The sequence below is a fragment of the Myiozetetes cayanensis genome, unplaced genomic scaffold, assembly GCF_022539395.1.
Source record: "Myiozetetes cayanensis isolate MyiCay16 unplaced genomic scaffold, myiCay2020 scf23, whole genome shotgun sequence".
Lineage (NCBI taxonomy): Eukaryota > Metazoa > Chordata > Aves > Passeriformes > Tyrannidae > Myiozetetes > Myiozetetes cayanensis.
This window is the reverse complement of record NW_026087445.1, coordinates 9,683,036-9,702,038: the sequence shown is the minus strand read 5'-3', so window position 1 is coordinate 9,702,038 and position 19,003 is coordinate 9,683,036. Positions and strand designations below refer to the sequence as shown.

At 48.7% G+C, this 19,003-nt stretch overlaps 1 protein-coding gene across 2 annotated transcripts in view; it reads right to left on the bottom strand.

Moving 5' to 3' along the window:
* Nucleotides 1-16,696, bottom strand: part of NEK6 (NIMA related kinase 6) — a 42,514-nt gene extending 25,818 nt beyond the window's left edge. The window contains exons 1-2 of one of the 2 annotated variants that reach the window (XM_050319709.1): nt 16,571-16,696; nt 1,997-2,118 (exon numbers count right to left, since the gene is read on the bottom strand). In XM_050319709.1, the coding sequence (XP_050175666.1) occupies nt 1,997-2,089 (93 nt within the window). In that variant the 5' untranslated portion in view covers nt 2,090-2,118; nt 16,571-16,696. Of the gene's footprint in view, nt 1-1,996; nt 2,122-16,570 lie in introns of both variants that reach the window. The other variant, XM_050319708.1, reaches the window with a different exon arrangement.
* Nucleotides 16,697-19,003: the final 2,307 nt, after the last annotated feature.

Below are 19,003 nucleotides of genomic sequence, written 5' to 3'. Positions count from 1 at the left end.
ACTCAGAAGTTTCATCTTATTAACTAAACTACAGCAGTCACAGGCAGAAAAAAAAGCCTGACACGCTTGTGCTCTGCACTGGAGAGCTGTAAAGCAGAAATAACACCTCTGCCAGAATGAAAAAGCTCTAGGAAGCAGCAGAGTTACAGGAAAATTTTGTAGGAGAGGAACACACTGTTGCTCTGCTCTTTGGGGGGCTGACACGGTAGTTTTGAATAAAAGGACTGGAAAGAAGGGAGGGCAATTCCACATAAACCCTCTCCTTGTCCAGCACTCCAGGTTCTGGCATTTTCTGCTCAAGTTTTTGTCTCTGCCTTCCATCACAGTTCTGGTAAGGCAAGTTTGGTCCATTTTACCTCCCCAAACCTCCCTCCCTCCCACAAGCTGTTACATGGCACGGCTGCAACCCTTGTACCTCCAGAGGAAAGAAATGATGTCATTTTCGATTATTCCAGGTAAAAGGTACCAGAGATTTGAAAATTATATATAATTATACTCCTGGAAAATGGTAAATCAGAAACACATAATCAGCACTCAGACCACGCCCCCAGTGGAAGGCAGCCTGCCCTCTAAATAGCAGGATTTTGTAATATGCATTTTTCCAGTTCTCTAGCAGACTGCATCTTTCTGTTCTGCAGCTTTTGTTATGTTGACAGCAAAGCCAAAGAAAGTCTTGCAGCAATTCTAATCCCAAATGAGCTCATTCTCAGAAGAGTTAATAGAGCCCTCCATTAACACAACTTGGGGATTGCCAGAGTTGAGGGGAGGTTTCACTGAACAATGACCATACAGCAAAATGAGCCCACTCAGCACCAGCATCACAGCAGAACATAGATTATTAGCTACTAATTACACTTAACTATGTCATTACAAATTCTAACATGTGCTCCAAGATGCCATGAACGTATCTGCTGCACAGGAACACTTCCTAATCTTGTTCATGAAATAATTACAGGGGCACTATCCTGCCAAATGAGGCAGTAATTAACCCTAATTGCTCAAAATGCAACTGGCTAATTCTAGGAGATTAATCAAGGGGATTCAATTATTATTAAATGACTTAATATGACAAATTGCTGCATTAGGAGAGGGGGCTTTGCTCCACTGCACGGTCCTTTCCCAGCAGCGCTGCCCAGGATACAGGCACAGTTGCATTCTGTGTGCAGGCAACATCCTGTCTTTGCAAAGCCCACCCTGGGCAGTGTCAGAGCCTTCCCAACGATCAGCTCCTGTTCAGGGAACCCGGATCAGCCCTGGAGTGCTCGCTGGGAATGACAAATGCACAGCCCCAGCCCCCTCCCTGCAGTGCCACCGCACCACAGGCACAGCGCTCTTCTATCGGACAGCCTTGCTCCCCAAAACAACACACAGGAAAACTGAACTGCTCTGGCAAACACACACACAGGATGGAAGAGGCAAAATCCAAGTTTCACCATGACACAGCATGCAGGTTCATCCCGGCTTTAGCCCCCCTCTGCAGAGAGATGAGCTGCTCCAGTGAAGCTTTATAATGGTGTAGACAAAACACATTGTGGGATGGATTCCAGACCCACAGAGAGCCCACAGTCCCATGTAGGAGGAGCTTTTTGTTTGGTAATTACCCCTTTGGCATTTATTACTAAACTATAAAAGGAGATAAAATACATTTATTCACTTACACAGTCATCTGCTTTACTTTGGCCTTTTCTTCAAAGAACCAAAGAAAAGACAAAGCCAATACAGTACACTGTTTTCATAAAGATGATTTTAAAATACTTGCTCTAAGCAAAAATCAAACTATTTCCTTTTTCTCTTATTATCATCAAAAAACCCGGGTTCAGGAAGCTCTGGCTGGCTGGCAGAATCCCAAACTGGATATACCCTAAATCTGCTGTAACTACACTAGAAATAAAAGAGAGGGGTAAAAATGAGGCTAAATGCTAATAAATCTACAGACCTTTATCGAAGGAAGGGAAGAAAACACAGGAGGAGAAAGCCTGGAGACACACACACTCACCTGAGGGTCATGCTGGAATTCCTGCCCCGGCAGCTTGCACAGAGGGTTGTTCTGGTCCCCTAGATGATGTGGGTGGTTGTGCTGCCCTTCCATGGTATCATACCAAACTGTGCCTCACAGTTCTGCTGTGGGGAAAACAGAGGGGACAGAGAGGTCTCATCACTGCCTGTCTGGTGCTGAGCAAGAAACTCTTCCCCGGGCCTGCCTACAAGTGGTTGCTCAGAGCAGCAAGAGCAGAGTCCTCCCCTCCCTCCCTCCCTCCCAGTAACTCACACACCTCTCAGAGGCAGAGCCACCCTCACCCCCCAGGGACTGCCAAGCAGGAGTGCCAGTATTCAAATACTGCTGCTACTGCCCCACAAGAAATGGAAGAGCGGGAAATGGGTTTATTGCTCGGGGGTATTACCTACTAAAGCTCTGCTTTTGTAACAGAGGCTCCTCTCACCTCCCCAGGGCTACGCCTTTTAATATCAATGTTGGAGAGTCCTATGAACTTCCTACCTTATACTACATTGCTAGAATTATTTTAATTATTTTATTATTCAAGATTTGGAGAAAGGCTGTTTACTTGAGGGGATAATGTACCACATATTCTCTCTCTTCCAAGCCCACAGGCACAGAGCAAACCCTGCAGGCCACCGGCACCTGGCTCCTCACCACAGAGCTCCACAGGAATCCAGACACTTCCCACTCACAGCCCCGCCTTAAAGGCACGCCCAGACAGTGCTGGGTGAAGTGTCCGCAGTGGAACAGTCCAACTGTGCATCCGCTGTGTCCTGCCTTGGAAAGGGCTGGAGCTCCAAACGAGGACAGGGATTCACTTCTGAGTGTGGGAACCTCAATCACCTGATCACCCACAAGTCTGGGACATTCCTCACAGAACCATAACCCTCCAGCTGCCAGGAGGAAGCTCAAGGTACAATTCCTTACTGTGGGGCCTGGACAGCTCAGGAGATCCCACGTGCTATGAGGGGTACGGGAATGGGGCAGGATTTGGGTTGGGGCACTGTTTGTTTAAAGCCCTAACCCAGCCCAGCTGGAGGCAGAGGAAGGAGGAGGAACAGAATAGCAGCTTTGGAAAGAGATCCAGCCCAGCTCACATGACACAGCCCTGACACCTCAGGACAGCGTGTCCTGCTCCAGGCTGTCAGCTCAGCTATTCTGGGCTGCTGGCACAGCGAGGGGAGAGCGCAGGGGGATCCCCAGCAAGGGGCTTCACAGAGGGTCTTCAAATAGCAGCCACCAAACACCACAGAGACACTTCATTACGTCAAAAAAGGTACAAAGTATACACTCGTAACACTGGCACATTTTTATTTACATTGTCCTAGCCCTGCACTTTTCCTTCTCAAGGGACAGGCTCTTTATTCCTGCTTCTGAATTTCCTACAAAGCTTTGCAGAGCCAAACACTTTCAGATTGAGTCTTGACCATGACTGTAAATTAAAACATTTTAAAAATGGCATGAAGCATTACATATCTTTCCAGAAAGCAAATAAAAGGACAGGGTCATCATCATGGGAAGTATGACCAAAGCCCCTGTGGGATGAGCAGCCTCTTCTCTCAAACTACTGCCACCCTTCTGCAGCACAGTTATTACTGCACCCAGTGGCAGCGTTCCCAGGTAACCTGGAGCTCTTCCAAAGCCAGGGAAAACAAAACCCCTCTCATGCAGCCAGCTCCCCTGCCATATCCCAGGCTGCAATTCCTCTCTGGGTACCTGAGTGTCCCCACCCCCCCATCCTGTCCATCTGACGCCTCATCAGCAGAAAGCAAACCACAAACCCCCCCAACGCCGTGGTACCTTGCAGGTACATGGCAGGTGGGATTCTCAGGGCAGAACAGCCCAGGGCACTCGGGAGCAAAGGCCAGGATCATTAGTTACGAGACACTCATTAAGGAGCAGAACCTCATCAGCATCTTGGCATCCAGTCTCGCCCGCGCCGTGCCCCGGGTGCCGCTCCTCGGTGGAACAGCTGTGCCCAGGCTGGCTGGCTATCACCGTGTGTCTCGGGATGCCTCCAACTGCACTGCAGGCCAAATGATTTGCTCCCAGATGTATAATCAACATGACAGGACCGTGCACCTCTCAAGCAGGCGGCAAAGCAGCAGTTTGTGCTCAGTGTTACAACCGTTTTCTGTACCAGCACTTTTCACCTCCTGCAAGACACACCAGCTGCTCTGTGTGCCCGGCGTTCAGCTCTGCTGCTGCCCACCACACACACACACACACACACACACATATATATGAGCTTTTCCACTCAGTTACTACATCCTTCTCATGCCCTCTCACTACACAGGGACTCAGAGGGGGAGCCAAGCAGCTCTGTTTGGGTACCTTGAGTAAAACAAAACAAAACAAAACAAAACAGCAAGTCTTACGTAGTTCCAGAAATCCACAAGTTGTTTAAATGCAATCAAGTACATTAAACTACTGCACAAATTTCCATCTTTCAACATATACACAGAATCACCAGTGACTAAAGCCCAGCAGTGCAGCCCAAGAGCTCCCAGGCCGCTCCTCCACCCGCAGGGATGTGCTGCCGGTGGGAGCTCCCCCGTCCCCAGAGCCATCAGGATGCTGCTCACTGCGGGCTCCGCAGAGGCTGGAGCAGAGCAAACTGCTTTACAAAATAAACACAACCACAGCAGTAACACTTTCTTCCTCTCCACTGCCCAATAATATTCTTCCTCTCTCTTGCTCATAAAATAAATCTGCCAGGATACTCCACGAGGTTACCTATATATTTAAATGATGATGCTGGCTCATGATTACATCCTCAGTGTGGTTCAGGGCACGTGCTGTGGGGGAGGCAGCCCAATCCTAGGAGAGTATTATTTCCGAGTGACTTTTATTGTCCATTATCTTACACCATTTCTGTCACAGCCATGATGCCTGGTAGGAATAGTTCACAACAGAAATATCTTTGTCGTTAGTATTCTCATTGCAATTTAGTCAGATCAACCTTTAAATCTCATCCATCACACTGAAGAGCTCTGGCAAAGCAAGCACAGTAATATATGCTTCCATGCAAACCCTAATTACAGGCTAGGTTAAAAAGCCCACCCCGTTCCTTCTGCAGTGCAAGGTGACAGGAAATCCTGAGCATCCCTTGGTTTCTCACTCTCCCTTTTTGCTGGTGGAGTGCGTAACCCGTTCATTACAGCAGACTGATTCTGTCTGGCACATGACAAACTTACTTGAACCCAACAATTAAACTTCTGACAGCGTTTCCAAAAGCAGAGAGTATTTACTGTAAATGGCTGACAATTTTTTTCCTCTCTGCTCATCTCTCTCAACAGTCACCTTATGATGACTGGAAATTACCATAAGCAAATAGCAGTCTAACATCCAAAAAACCCCTCTTGTTAATGTGAAATACACACCTGCCAACACTGAAAGAATATGAATATGAATGTTAAAGGAAACAACACGAGGAATGGCACTGAAATGCTTGAGACAGGAGATAATGCTGCAAGAGCACACTTAAAGAATTTTTATTTATATAAATATATATATGAGGAATTTAAATAAATAAAGAGTTAAAGAATATGAGTCAGCAAAAAAATGTTCAGCGGTTAATTAACAGCACAAACTGTTAAACAGTGTGCAGATAAATCACCAGTAAACAGCTTCAGAATTTAGGCTTGGAATCAAGATGGAACTGCACCCCTGTTCACACACAGACATTACTCAGGGGGAGTACCTGCCATTTGTGCCCCTGAGGAGGACGAGGGTGTTTGGAACTGACCCCTGGCCAGGGCAGTGTTTCAGCCACATCTCACCTCCAGGAGGGCTGGGGTTCCTGGGAGGTGGAGCAGACAGGTTTCTGTCAGGACTGTGCACACCAGAGTCCAACAGCCAGGCAGGGCCGGGCTGCTCCCACAGCCCGAGCACAGGAACAGAGCACGCTGCACTGAGGTGGCTGAAAAGAGCTTTTCATACCATGTCAACAACTGATATTCATTAAACAAATGCTGTGACAGACACTGGAATTCACTGTTCCATTCCTAGAAGCAAAATGACATTAAGTCAACTTTTTAAAGCTATTTGGAGCCATCTCACTGTGGATGTCAATAAAACAAATGCTTCCTGCCAATAATCAGCTATCTGTCAGACTTCCCACGCTGCTTCCAATCACTCCCTACACCCAGCTCAGGTCCATATTCCCATTCTAAACAAGCAAGTTATAATTCCTAATACAGTGTCTTCTTGTTTGGGGGAAAATCTAGTAAAATGGCCTGAAAATGGCAAGGTGTGGCACAGCATTCTCCCCTCCCCAACTATATCACACTGTCTGAAGATGCTCCTTGAGTTTATGCAATACTTTGAGAGAATGTTTCAAATGCTCATTTCTCACCACCAAACAGGAAGACAGATAGTTTATTTTAAAACCAAAATATTCTGGTTTTAAAGTTTTCATCTGAGTTAAAGGTTGGGTTTTGTTTGGAGGCATTTCTTCTGTGTTGTAGTATGAGCTCCCCACAACTTGGTCCTAAATGAAGACATAACTGTCTGTGTGAGTCTCCTGAATACACTTCAGAGGCTCTGTAGCTCGATCCATCCGCTACAAGGGATGGTTTCACTGGGCTCCTATTAAACAGTCCCAGGATCAGTGCCAAGAGTACTTGGTGATTTATATTTATGACTAAATAATCAATGTGATATAAGGTAAATGTTCCTTTTCACCGGCCTAATGGGACTACTCCTGCCTCTCATTTCACTGCATGGAATTTCCTAATGCAACATCCCATGTAAATATTTATGTGTGATGTTTGCGTGATGTGTAAACATCAATCCATCTTCCCATCCCAAACTGAGGATGGACAGCAGTCAGCACCATTTCAAGTGACAACAGTTCCTCTGCAGAGAGATAATACCGTGACCATGGTACAGCAAGAGCAGGTTGCATTTTTCCCCAACTAGTTTTTACTTACATATGTTTCAGATAAAGAAGCCAACATACCTTAATTTATATTCTCCTAGTTGCAATTTTGAGCCCTCTGAAAGATTCACTATATTCATTTTTACAACCTTTGAACCATTGGAGACAGACCTCTCAGGCCACCACTGCTGCTAACGAAACACATGTTAAAAATAAACACATACTAAATCTACCTGGAATTTTACTGTATAGCTTACCAAGCATGCAACAACATGCTCACATTTTAATTTATAATGCAATAAAGCTTTCCAACATGAAGCCAAATTATTTAAGAACATTTCTGTTATCCTCCTTGGAATTCACTCGTTTCTGATGAAGGAAAGATTAAATATAGGCTGGAAATATATTCATAACGTATATGTTCACAGAAACTGCCAGACATTTCCACCTCATTAAATCATAACTGAAATAGGTCCCATCCCATGCAGCTCTGGAACACGCACTGTACCAGTCCTGGCAGCTCCATCCAGGCTGGCTGGTGGCTCCCGGCGCAGAGCGAGGTGACAACCCACAGGTGGAACACAGCCCCGCTCCCACCAACCTCAGAGGAGCCCTCGGGACAAGGAGGTGCCAAAACTCCAGCAGTCAGGCAGACTGGTTGTTCCCAAGCTCTGGTGAAACTCCCCAGTTTAAGCCAATCCCTAAAATAAGTCTCCAGCAGACACAACCAGGAATCCACAGCTCGTTCCTATCAGACTCCTTTCGTAACCAGCTATCTCACACAGGAGCACAGGCAAACACACCATCCTAAGCCACTAAGACAAAAACAGATGGAACATCCAAAGTATAAAAAAGATCTAAATAAGCCCTGCTGCTGCAACCCCAAACCCCAAATGTGGGATCTGTTCAGCACGGCCTGTTCTCAGAAAGTTTAACGAACACATGACCTTAAACTCTAACAGAGTTTTCTCTAAATATTTATAGCATACGTGATTGGAAACACCACCACTCAGCATGGATAAATACCTTTTAATTAGCACTTCCAAGCACTAGAGAAATATTAAGCAAACCTCACAAAGATACTTCTGAAATATTGCTGTAATCTCTCAAATGTTCAAGGAAAGCTCAGGCACATCAAAGTACAAGAGCAAGCCTGTGTCAGATGGACTCAAAATCCATGGACCTGCTATAACCAGCTCTGCTCGTGCAGCTCCTCTCTGCAGCCCATAGTGTGAGTCTTTAATAGACACCAGATCCGCCTCAAATCAGGGAAAGGGAATGGAGCGAGATACAGACACATCCACCCAGCTTCAAAACACCGGGACAACAGCTTGAAGTATTTACATTTCCCATAATCAGCAGGAAGAGGAAATGATGCTGAGAACTGTGCAGCCCAGCCAATCCAAAGATCCATGTGATCCAAATCCAAAGGCAACTTCAAAGCTGGCCCATAAAACCCTCGGCAGACCTTGCAGGCACCAGACGCTGGCACTGCAGGAAGAGCTTGCACAGCATCTGGATCCTGCAGGGAACAGCCAAACGGAAGCACAAACTCTTCCCAGCATAGAAGGATTTCACATTTTTCTACTCACAGAAACAGCCACGTTAGAAATATGTTTGTGTTTTTTCCACCCCAAAATATGCTAAATAAGGCTATTATCAATATTGCTTCTAAATAAAAGTCAGCTTCCCTGCACGTTCCTGAGCACCCAGAACTAACGGCACCAGTTTTCCAAATACTAATGCAGCTCTGCAGTTCATACCCCCACTTCTGTGCCCCTGTGTGTAACATCTCCATCTCCCTTCCTGCATGGGCACAGTTGTCCTTAAAGAACAAGAATGATTCACCAGTACCTTGCAGATCAAGGCCACCGGGTAAAACAAAGAGGATCTGTTCTTTATAACGCCTGGAGAGCTACTTTTATTACTTATTTTGATGACAGACAGGGTTAATGAAGTTCTTGCAGAGAACTCTCCTTTCCTGGGCTAAATGCCCAAATTCTTTCAGGATTCACAAGACTTGTCTATTTAAATTGGGTCCAATTTTTTTTTCCCTACAGAAAGGCCTGCACAGAATGTTCTGAAGAGAAGCTGGGAATTAACCTTTCAAGAAAATTATACAGAGCTTGCACATTTAGTTATAAGAGACAAATCACATTTCACACTGTATTCTGCCCTCTATAACTACCTTCTATTACTCTAATAAGCTTCAGTGTTAAGCACAAACTCAGTAGTATCAGATTATTAAAACCCCAAGCTTACTCATGGAAACAAAAGGCTTCTCTCGTGCCCACTCTGCATCCTTTCCCTGCCAAGACCCCACACTGATCTCACACTGTTCCTGTGCTGCTAGAACAGGGCTTCACCTGTTTGAGGGAGCTGGAAAAAGTCCATTTTGCTTCCCAAGACAGCTCTGCTCTCCCCCCAGCTGCCTCTCCCACTCCCCCAGCCCTGCTCAGCACACACAGTGAGTCACCACAGCCCCTTTGGGGGACAGGCCAGGGGGACTGAAAGAAATCCCAGTGAGTCACAGAGTAAGTTATTGCATACCTTAACATACAAAGAACTAAGAGCAAACACAGGTAGAGAACCATCCCAACGCTGTTTACCCTTGGATGGTAAAGTTCTTACATCTGACACAATGTTATAAATTGAGTAATTGACCCACAAGGAAGTAAAGAGCTCAAGAGAGTTAAAAATTACCCTATAAATACCATAAAGATTAACAGATTTGTAATACCCACCCAAGCAGCGCTTACTCTAAGTGGAATGATTATGAAAACACAGCAAGAATATTTACTCCACGGCCCTGAGCTCAGTATATACAGACTCCACAAAAGGCAGCGCTGGTTCTTAATACACTGACAGCTCAGAGTCACCACTTAGGCTTCCCAACTGATTAAAGGGTAACACAGACACACAGTTGTGACTTATTTGCTTCCTTGGAATACATTCATATATATTTAAAACCTTTTGAAGGTTGCTTGGGGTTTTTTTGTTCCACTTTTACATTCTTGAGGCTCATTTTTTTACAACTCTTACAGAAGAGCTGATGTAACACCAACAGCACAAAGAATGAAAGCTGAATGTCTATGAATGAAAGAGGCAGGAATTATTGTGTTCATGTTTGATATCTGTTCTACCACGAGCCCCTTCTCTTGTCACAGTAATGACACACATATGCCCCGAGAACCAGAGCCACCACAAAGCCTCCAAGACAGGCTGACATTCAGAGTGCTCCTATGCAGGAAACAAAATGTTCCAACAGGGACAAAACCCACACCTTCTCAGCACGGCAGCAACAAGCGTCCCCAAGGTTAGGAACAGGACAAGACACTTCAAGTGACATTCCTGAAAGGACTGCATTGAACATACTGTGAAGCCGCAATCCACGCTGCAGGTCAGCATTCCCCAATTATTGCACCATCTGAAGCAATTTTCATCTCCAGTTCCACAGTTTAAAAACCACTAACTTAAGGAAAAAGTTACTCTCCCAAGCCAAAGAGGACAGTTGGCTCTATGGAAAGAGGCAAAATTGGGACTTGTATTTTCATGCCCCACTGGGGGCAGGAGACAGGGCCGTGTGGGGAGGGAGCACAGGGGCCCCACAGGGAGCCATCCCAGCCCCGCAGCCCCCACCTGTGCTGCCAGCGTGGCCCGACGGTTCCAGTGCTGCCCGCTGAGCCCTCACCCAGCCTGACAGCTCCAGTGTGTGCCTGCTGAGCTCTCACCTGGCCCGACGGTTCCAGTGCTGCCCGCTGTGCCCTCACCCAGCCTGACAGCTCCAGTGTGTGCCTGCTGAGCCCTCACCCGGCCCGACGGCTCCAGTGCTGCCCGCCGAGCCCTCACCCGACCAGGACCCTGCCCGCCATGCAGCAAGTGCTGCCCAAACCCAGACAAAGGACACTCGAGAGCAGGAGCTGTCACCCAGCTCTGCAAAATGGATCACTTGCAAATCCTCCCTGGGGTGTGGAGCAACACCTGCTCCGTCAGCAGGCTGGGCTGGGACGGGGTCACAGCCCCGCTCAGTGCGGCTCTGTCCCTGCCATGGCCCGCAGGAGGTGCTGGACCTGGCTCACCCAGCACGGGTGTGGGGAGCAGGATGGCCACAGCCTCCCCAGAGGGACGGCACAGCCATCCTGGGGGTCCCACCACGTCCAACTGCCTGGGGTTTTCGGGCCCCACAGGTGGGGTGATGCACTGAAACGAGACCCCGGGCCCTCCTCAGGAAGGTCCCTCGGCCGTGTGCTGGCAGTGCCGCCGAGGCTGAGGGGATGCTGCTGACAGCCTCTCCTGGTGAGAAATGCTGCTCATACCCTGCTCAGAGGGCAATCTCTGCCCTTGCTCTGGCAGTGCCACACTCAGGTTCACTGCCCCTGGGTTCTTCAGTTTGGGGGGTTTGAGCTCACACACTCCCACCCCATCCTGCCACTGCCAACACCGGATTGGGAACTGCCCCTTCCCTCTAAGGCTCATTTCCCAAAGGGCTTTCTGGAAAAACAACATTTCAACACAATTTCCAACTGATGTTACACAGACAATCCCCCCATCGCTGAATTAAGCACAGAGCCAACGACACCCTACACTGAGACAGGCCCGTGTGGAGGGGCAGCCACACAAACCCCGCTGAACTGAGCACAGAGCACAGCACTGGCAGCCCCCAGAGACAGCACAGCGCTGTCACACCGCGGCCCAGACCAGCCAGCACCTGGGCAAAATGAGAAATTAAACTGCCTTCCTAAAAAGCAAAGGCATTGATCTGTCTGGGTTGGTGCCCGAGGTCTGGCCAAGGGCAGGGGATGGGCTGACACCTCCTTTGATTCATCATGTCAGGCACAATACAAAGGTTGGAGTCCAGAACTGGAGAACAAAGTTACCCGAAGCCAATAAGCACAAAAACTTTAAGAAATGCCTGGGGACTGTAAAACGCCTGTTAGTAGTCCAGAGGGCTTAAAAAAAAAGATAGAAAGGAAACCACCATAAGGGGAAAAGCTGGATGCCAGCAGCAACAACTCCTTCATTTAGAAAGAACGATCTTCCCACTCCTGCACTCTGTGATCAGGCATGTCATAACTATTTTAATAAGTTTTATAATTGCCATGGTGAATTAGCTCATGGAGCAATAAACCAGCACATCCAATTCACAATCTCAAACTTTGTGCAGTTCTGAGCACAAACTCCACTCCTGCCATACTGAGATCTCAGCAGAAAACACTCAGTCCCAAACCTGCTCTTTTTCAGATTTCATTGCACCCAGACTCTATTAAAAATGTGGATTACCTGCTTGTTTCCTTGACAGTTTCTACACGACCTGATTTCCAGTACAAGCACAGGACAGACAATACCACCTGATCTTCCCAAAACACAGCACACAACAGGAGTCATGAACTACCTGCAAGGCTTTTTTTTTCTTTTGAGATGCAATAAATAATGCATTCTGACTGCTCAACAAGCATCTGTGAGGTTTCAAGAATGCTTTGGAGCCCAAAATTCCTCGAGTCGCATTGGCTTACACCATTTGGTTTCAAATAGATACGACTCTGCTGTCGCTTCACTTAAAGTGTAACAGGAAACTCAAATTTGACTAAAAGGTTGTATTACATTACTACTGGGTTTATATGCAAACCTTTTTAGGAGTAAGAAGCTACAGGGAAGGTTTTTTTCCTCTCCCATCTGCGACAGACAGCTGTTCACTGCCTGGAATCTCTGAGAGCAGACACTTAAAGTGGCACCAAGCTGAAGTAAACAATTTAGAAATTTAATTTCTTTAATTGTACTGATACCATAAAACTATTTGCAATTTATTGCATCACGCCATGTAATAAGCCATGTCATAAGACTAAACACTGGAAACCACATGTACTTTTTAACTGAATAAAAAAAAATACTTTTTTCTGAAATATTTTAAAATGTTAAAAAACAATCCAAGAGAATTCTCATGCCTGGACAGCAATGGTGCTTACAGTGAGTCCAGATGTTGAAATACTTAGCACAGGTTAGAACTTGAAGTAATCTTGATCCAATCCAATATGTATATAAAAAATAAGGTAAGATAGAAAAAGACCTATCTACCCACAAAAAGGATCTTACAGCATTACAGACTTCTGCATTCAATCCACTATTGAAAATAACTCCCTGTGTTCTTCTGTTTTTAAACAAAGCTTCACTTACAAGCTCTAGAATGGTCACCTAGTTCCATACAGAGAATCTCCTTGGTCCTCCCTGTCCTACATTTCAGCCAGCTAAAGACAGCAGCTCCCAGCCTGGCTGCAGAAACACACCCACCTGCACACACCCCCAAACCTGTAAGGACGTTTTTTAAGAGTATTTTATACAGGTTCACTTTCTATGTCATTTAGACACACTGCAGCAATTCCAATCTGCTGGGAAAAAACCACTGTGACTTTAAAGTCCTAAAGACCTAAATCTAGACTTTCCATGCAAATGTTTTGTCTTCTGGGTTTTTTTCTTCAAAAGGAAAATACCACCATCACCTCTCAGTTTGAACACACTCTCTACCTCCTAGAGACTCTACTTTTTCCTCCATTTCCCTCTGGAGACACAGCTCTGCAGTGAGCGTGGAGTTCACCCCTGAAGAGACCCCTTCCACGCCATCTCACCCAACGTGCTCTGCACCAACAGACCCCCTGTCCCCCAGAGCACCAGGGGAAGGGTCCGTGGGGCTCCCCCAGCACACAGCCCACCCAGAGTGTGGGGCGAGCTCCGCCGTGCCGGGGCTGCCGCTGCTGACACACCAGATCCGTGTTCCCCTCGGCCGCAGATAACCCGCACTTATCTCCTGAGCTCACACAGGCCCACGGCACAAACGCCCACGGAACCTGCTGAGCACTGCCGTGTGCTGGTACTGAAAGCTTTGCAAAGGCAGGGTGAGCACAACAAACACAGCATTAACAGCATCCAGCAACAGAGAGAGCTACCTTCGAGGCCTCTGCCTCCAACAGGACAAAGCGTTCATTCTGCCCATTTTAGACAACCTTTAACTGGTTTTGTGCTGGGAAAGGCCATCCTGTCCAGCCCAGGAGTGCAGCACAGACACATGTGAGCCTCCTCTGTCCGTGCCTGCCCTGGATCCAGGGCCACAGTGGGTCATCCTTTTCTGGCCAAATGCCACAAACAACCCAGTCCAGCACCTGGAGAGGTCCACACTGAATTAGTCACCGTGTTCCCATAAAAGGCAAAACAACTGGTTAAGTGAGTTTACCACAGAAATGCAGGAGTGTGTGTCATGGGCAGAATGGCTGTTCATGACTTCCTCAATCACAATTCTGTGCTCAAACCATAGAGAACCATGAGCACTGTCTGTCTGCACAAGGGTTGAGTTGTAGCAAAACTGTGGGAGTTGCAATTAGAAACACAAGCATTCAATGGTGAAGATGAGCCCAGCTTCTAAAATGAAGTTCCATGCACTTATTGTTCTCATTTGCTGGAGATCACCATGAACAACCTCTTCTGCAACAAGAACATCTAAGAAAAGCGAATTAGAGTGACAAAAACTAAAGCACAAGTTGGGCTGTTAAATTCATTTTCTGTAAGGACTGCATCCCAACTAGGCTTTCATTTAGGACAGAGCAAAAGCCCTACAAGCCCCAAAGGTCTCACTGATTCCCACTTTTGTAATTTCATTTGTGAAATCTTCCTCTGCTCCTCCGGGACAGTCAATTTTCCTGCTTTAAATTCGCACTGAACACATCTGATTTCTCCCTCCTGCCCCAGCTTTGGCTGCAGCAGTCCCGGGGGCTGGTCTGTACTGCCAGCTTGGTTGTTGGGATACATTTCTCATATCCCTGAAGTTAAATGTATTTGGCACCGTGTAAAGGAGGAGAAGATGTTAAAATACATCCACTAATTAGTCTTTCACACATCTAGAAAGCTGCAGGTGCACAGGAGGGGGACTTGCTGGTAACCACCCCATTTTACAGCTAAGAGGGGAGAGCAGGAGGAAAACCCACAGGGCATTTCTGGCTCCTATCCCTGTACAAACAAAAATATGGAGAGTATTTTTTACTCTGAGAAAGCAACAGCTCATTCAGTACACAAAAAACTCTTTCAAGCCATTGCCAGAGGCCTTCAGACCAACAGGTAGGAGTGAATAAAGCCCCAAAGCACAGGGAATCTCAGAATCTCCTCCTTTTCTCCAATACAGACTCCATTACTACATGAAATGAGAAAAGCCAGTGTAGGCTCAGTATTTTCAGTGTACATTTCAGTGTTATAGATTGACATAAAACTTTTCTGGCAGGATCACAGAATGCAAGTACAACCAAAAAAAACCTGTTTCCCAGAATGGGCTTGGAGTCCAAGTTATTCATCTTCAGCTGCTCTTTGCCCAACAAAATGAACAGTGAAGAATTTGAAGAGGTACATTAAAACTCACATTCCAATTATGCCTGTTCTCTCTCATAAAACACCTATTTGTCAAGAAACAGAATTCCAGAGGAAGGAGGGGAAAACGAAACAAGCAGAAGCGTCACACATCACAGGTGTTAGGAAAGCAAAAGGCTGGCTCTGCTCTGACAATTCCTTTGGGGTGACAGCAGTCACTCACGCTCCGTCTAGAAATCTCACTTCCCACAGAAAATGCTCTTTTTCCATCATAATAAAAGTTCCTCACAGCCCCTTTTTTTTCTAGGTCTCTAAGGCTCAGAGCCAGAGGAAACGGGCAGCAACACCCTTATCAAAAAGGAGTTCCTTCTTTTTTCGTTGTTGCTTAACAGAATATGACTGTCACAAAAAACGTCGACAGGAAAAAAATAACAGTGGAAAGAGTTTGACGCAATGTCAAGAGACGTCTCAAATGTAAAAGCTGCAGAAATGCTGCAGAAGTTAAACGGTTACTCACAGTGATTCACAAAAAATGAACTTTAAAAGGAGACACAGAACTGACAGCAAGACAGTCACAATGTGTCAGGAACTCGCATCACTGGACTTGTAATTGCTACAATATTTCCTACCAAACTACTTCTCCTGCAATAACGCCATAGGCAATCACCATAGGCAGAGAGATTCCATGTGCGTGAACAGGCAGACAAACAGATGGGCTCAGAGATCCACCGCTACTCTAAACAAGCATAAATCACACTTTGGAGGGAGGCACATGTTGGGGGGGAAAGATGGTATTTCCTAGTTGAGCTCCAACATGTGCTCTCTCCAGAGCCATGCGTGCAATCCCCGCAGCTCCCATCTCTTGGGGCAGAGCAGGTACGGCACCAGGGGAGCTGCGGGCTCAGGACACGCCTGCGAGAGGCAGCCGGGCAGGGTCTTGGGGCCTCCCGGGGGTGTCTCCGCCAGCCCCCGGAGCTCCCGCAGTCCCCCCGAGGACGCGAACCGGGACCGGCACATCCCGGGCTGCGGGGGTAGCTCGGCCGGGGCGCGTGTGCTCCGAGAGCCGAAAATGGAACCAACCCCCCAAACCTCCCCGAGGCTTCCGAGCGACACCGACCCGCGCCAGCACCCGTGTCCGTACCGCGCTCCTAACTTTGTCCGAGCGGCCCGGCACGTGCGGGCCCCGCGGCCCGGACCCCCCGCTCCCGCTCCCGCTCCCGCCCGGGCCTCCCCCGCCCACCCGCGCCCGGCGCCGCGGCCCGGCCCGGCCGGGGCTGCCCGGAGGGGCCCGCGGCGGGCACAGCGGCAGCCGAGCCCGTCCCGGCGGAGCGGCCCCCCGCGCTCACCTGCGGCCGGCGGGGCGGTGCGGGCGGTGCAGGGCGGTGCGAGGCGGTGCGGGGCCGGGGATCCCCTCAGGCCGAGCGAGCGGCGCCGCGTCCCGCACCCAACTTCTCGGCGCGCGCCCGCCCCGCGCTCCCGCGCACGCGCCGCCCGCCCGGCCGCGCGCGCCGCCGCTGCCACGCAGGCCGGGCGGGGGCCGCGCGGGGGGCGCGCGCGGGGCGGCGCGTGCGCGCTCGGCACTCCCTGAGCCCCCCCGCACCCGGCCCCGCACCTGGAGCGCGGGGGGACATTGGGGGACATTGCGGGACATGGGGGACATTGGGGGACAGGGGGGGACAGGGCGGGACAGGGCGGATACCGGGGTACCGGGGCCCGGCCGCGCTGCGCTCCCTGCCCCGGAACGCGGCGCTGCCCCGCGGCTCCCCCGCCCCGAGGGCCGGCGCGGTGCCTGCAGGGCTCCCCGCGAGCCGGGGCCGCACCGCGGGACAGCCGGGGCGTTCCGCAGCCACGGGCCCCACAGAGGCATCGCCGAGTTCCTGCGGGAACCGGCCTGACCGGGTCCGGCTCCACGTCCATCCAGCGCTCCGCATGGAAAACCCTTCGTCCAAACCGCTGTGCTTCGCAGCTGCCGCGCTGGTACTCGGGGCAAATTTCAATTTGAAATCCAACAGTTTTTTTTACAAGCGCACACAAACCTGAAAGCGAAGCTGACAGTAAACACAGGCGGAAGGAGCGAGGCTCCCCCGCGGTCCCGGCGGAGGAGGGCGGGCGGTCCCGGTTGGACGAGTGTCACTGCTGTCAAACTTGTGCCAGGATGTTCGCTGGGAACTCCCCGCGCTGGCACCGCTCGGCGCTACCGCCAGCGAGAGCAACGCGCTGTGCCAGCGAAAGCACCTCTGCCACTGGAACCATTTCCACCAGCCTTTGCCAGTTAAAGAGAACACTTTCTAATGCCTTTTTTTTAATCAGTCCCCTAAGCCGGGCGGGTTGAAGTGCCGCGAGCAATGGGCGTGGAGCCGATCCCAGCAGGGACGGGAAGGCTGTTCACTGGGATCACTCCAGGCACCCGGGATGCAGCTGCGGTTTCATCCCGTGTGCCCCGTGCCTGGGCCTCTCCGTGTTTCCAAATTCCTCCAGGTGTGCTGCAGCTGTCTGGAGAAGACAGTGGGACACAGGGACGCCCTTCCCCGCAGCATCCAGGGTTTGTTGTGTGCGTTCCCCGGGAGCAGCGGGAAAGGCCCCACTCCGCACCCTGTGCCTGTTCAGTTCCCGAACACGCAGCTTCCAGGGAAGTGCTGCAGGTCCCTCTGCACTCACTGCATCGCCTACGCCCACACCAGAGCTGGGGGGAACCTGCTGCCCGAGACATTTCAGTTCAAACAAGTCACTTTTTCCAGCAGACTCCACTCACGTACTTCAAGCTCCAAAGTCATTCTGTGTTTTGCAGAACCTGAAACACGGCAGGCCTTTACTCAAATGGCTTTTATCCGTCAAAACTCCCACTTTTAGGAAAACGTTCTTGTGAAAGCAGTGCCGCCTCCAGCATCCAGAGAGACCAGAAACTGCGGGACATTCCGGTGGTTTGGGGAGATCTGAACTGTTCCTTCTGGAAATGTCACTGGCTTTGGGTGTAAAGCTGTTTACAGCAAGCTGACAGACATTCAGTGCATTCAGTTTGGGTGAACACAAACAGGGTCCTGGGGCTCGAGTTTCTCCCCTTTCAGACACTGTAAAAGTGGATTCTCTCTCGGATCTCACAGTTGCTCTCTGGGGTGCAGATGCCTGCACAGCTCTGCAGTTCTTCTCACTAGAGACAGAGCAATAGACACAACAGATGGAAACTAAGAGGCCACCTGGTTTTAAAGCAAATCATATCATCAATCTATCAGTACAAAATCTGAAACATGGGAAAGTGCTTAGAGAAACAAAATTAATTCCATTTTTTTCCTCCAAACTCAATTTTCCCAAGGTCTGTTGGTGTGCCATTTGCAAAAATGCATTTCTTTCTCTTAAAATGAGAATGTCAGTGGATTGAGGTAGAAGAATTTAAGTGCTTTACATCAAAACAACAACCAAAAAATATATTTTGTTAGGCTGCCATAAATTACCGTCTTTCTATTCAGAAAAGCTGTTTTTAAAAATCTGCTACGTTCTTGTGCTCAGCTCCAAGATCCAGGTTTTTCAAGGCTAAATTAGACAGACCAGACAGAATTAATTTAAATTATCAACAGCAATTCAGTTAAGAAAGAAAATTAAATTTCCTCAATTAAGTCTTGACAGAAATAGACTTTCTTTCATATCTGTGCTATGGTTCTGTGTGAAATTCTCTTCTAAACAACCCCTCAAGTGAGAACTTTCAGAAGATGTTTATTCCTTCCTTGTTTCTGTCCCTGTGAGAACAGCCACAGATCAAGTCTCCCGAATTGTAAGGAACATTT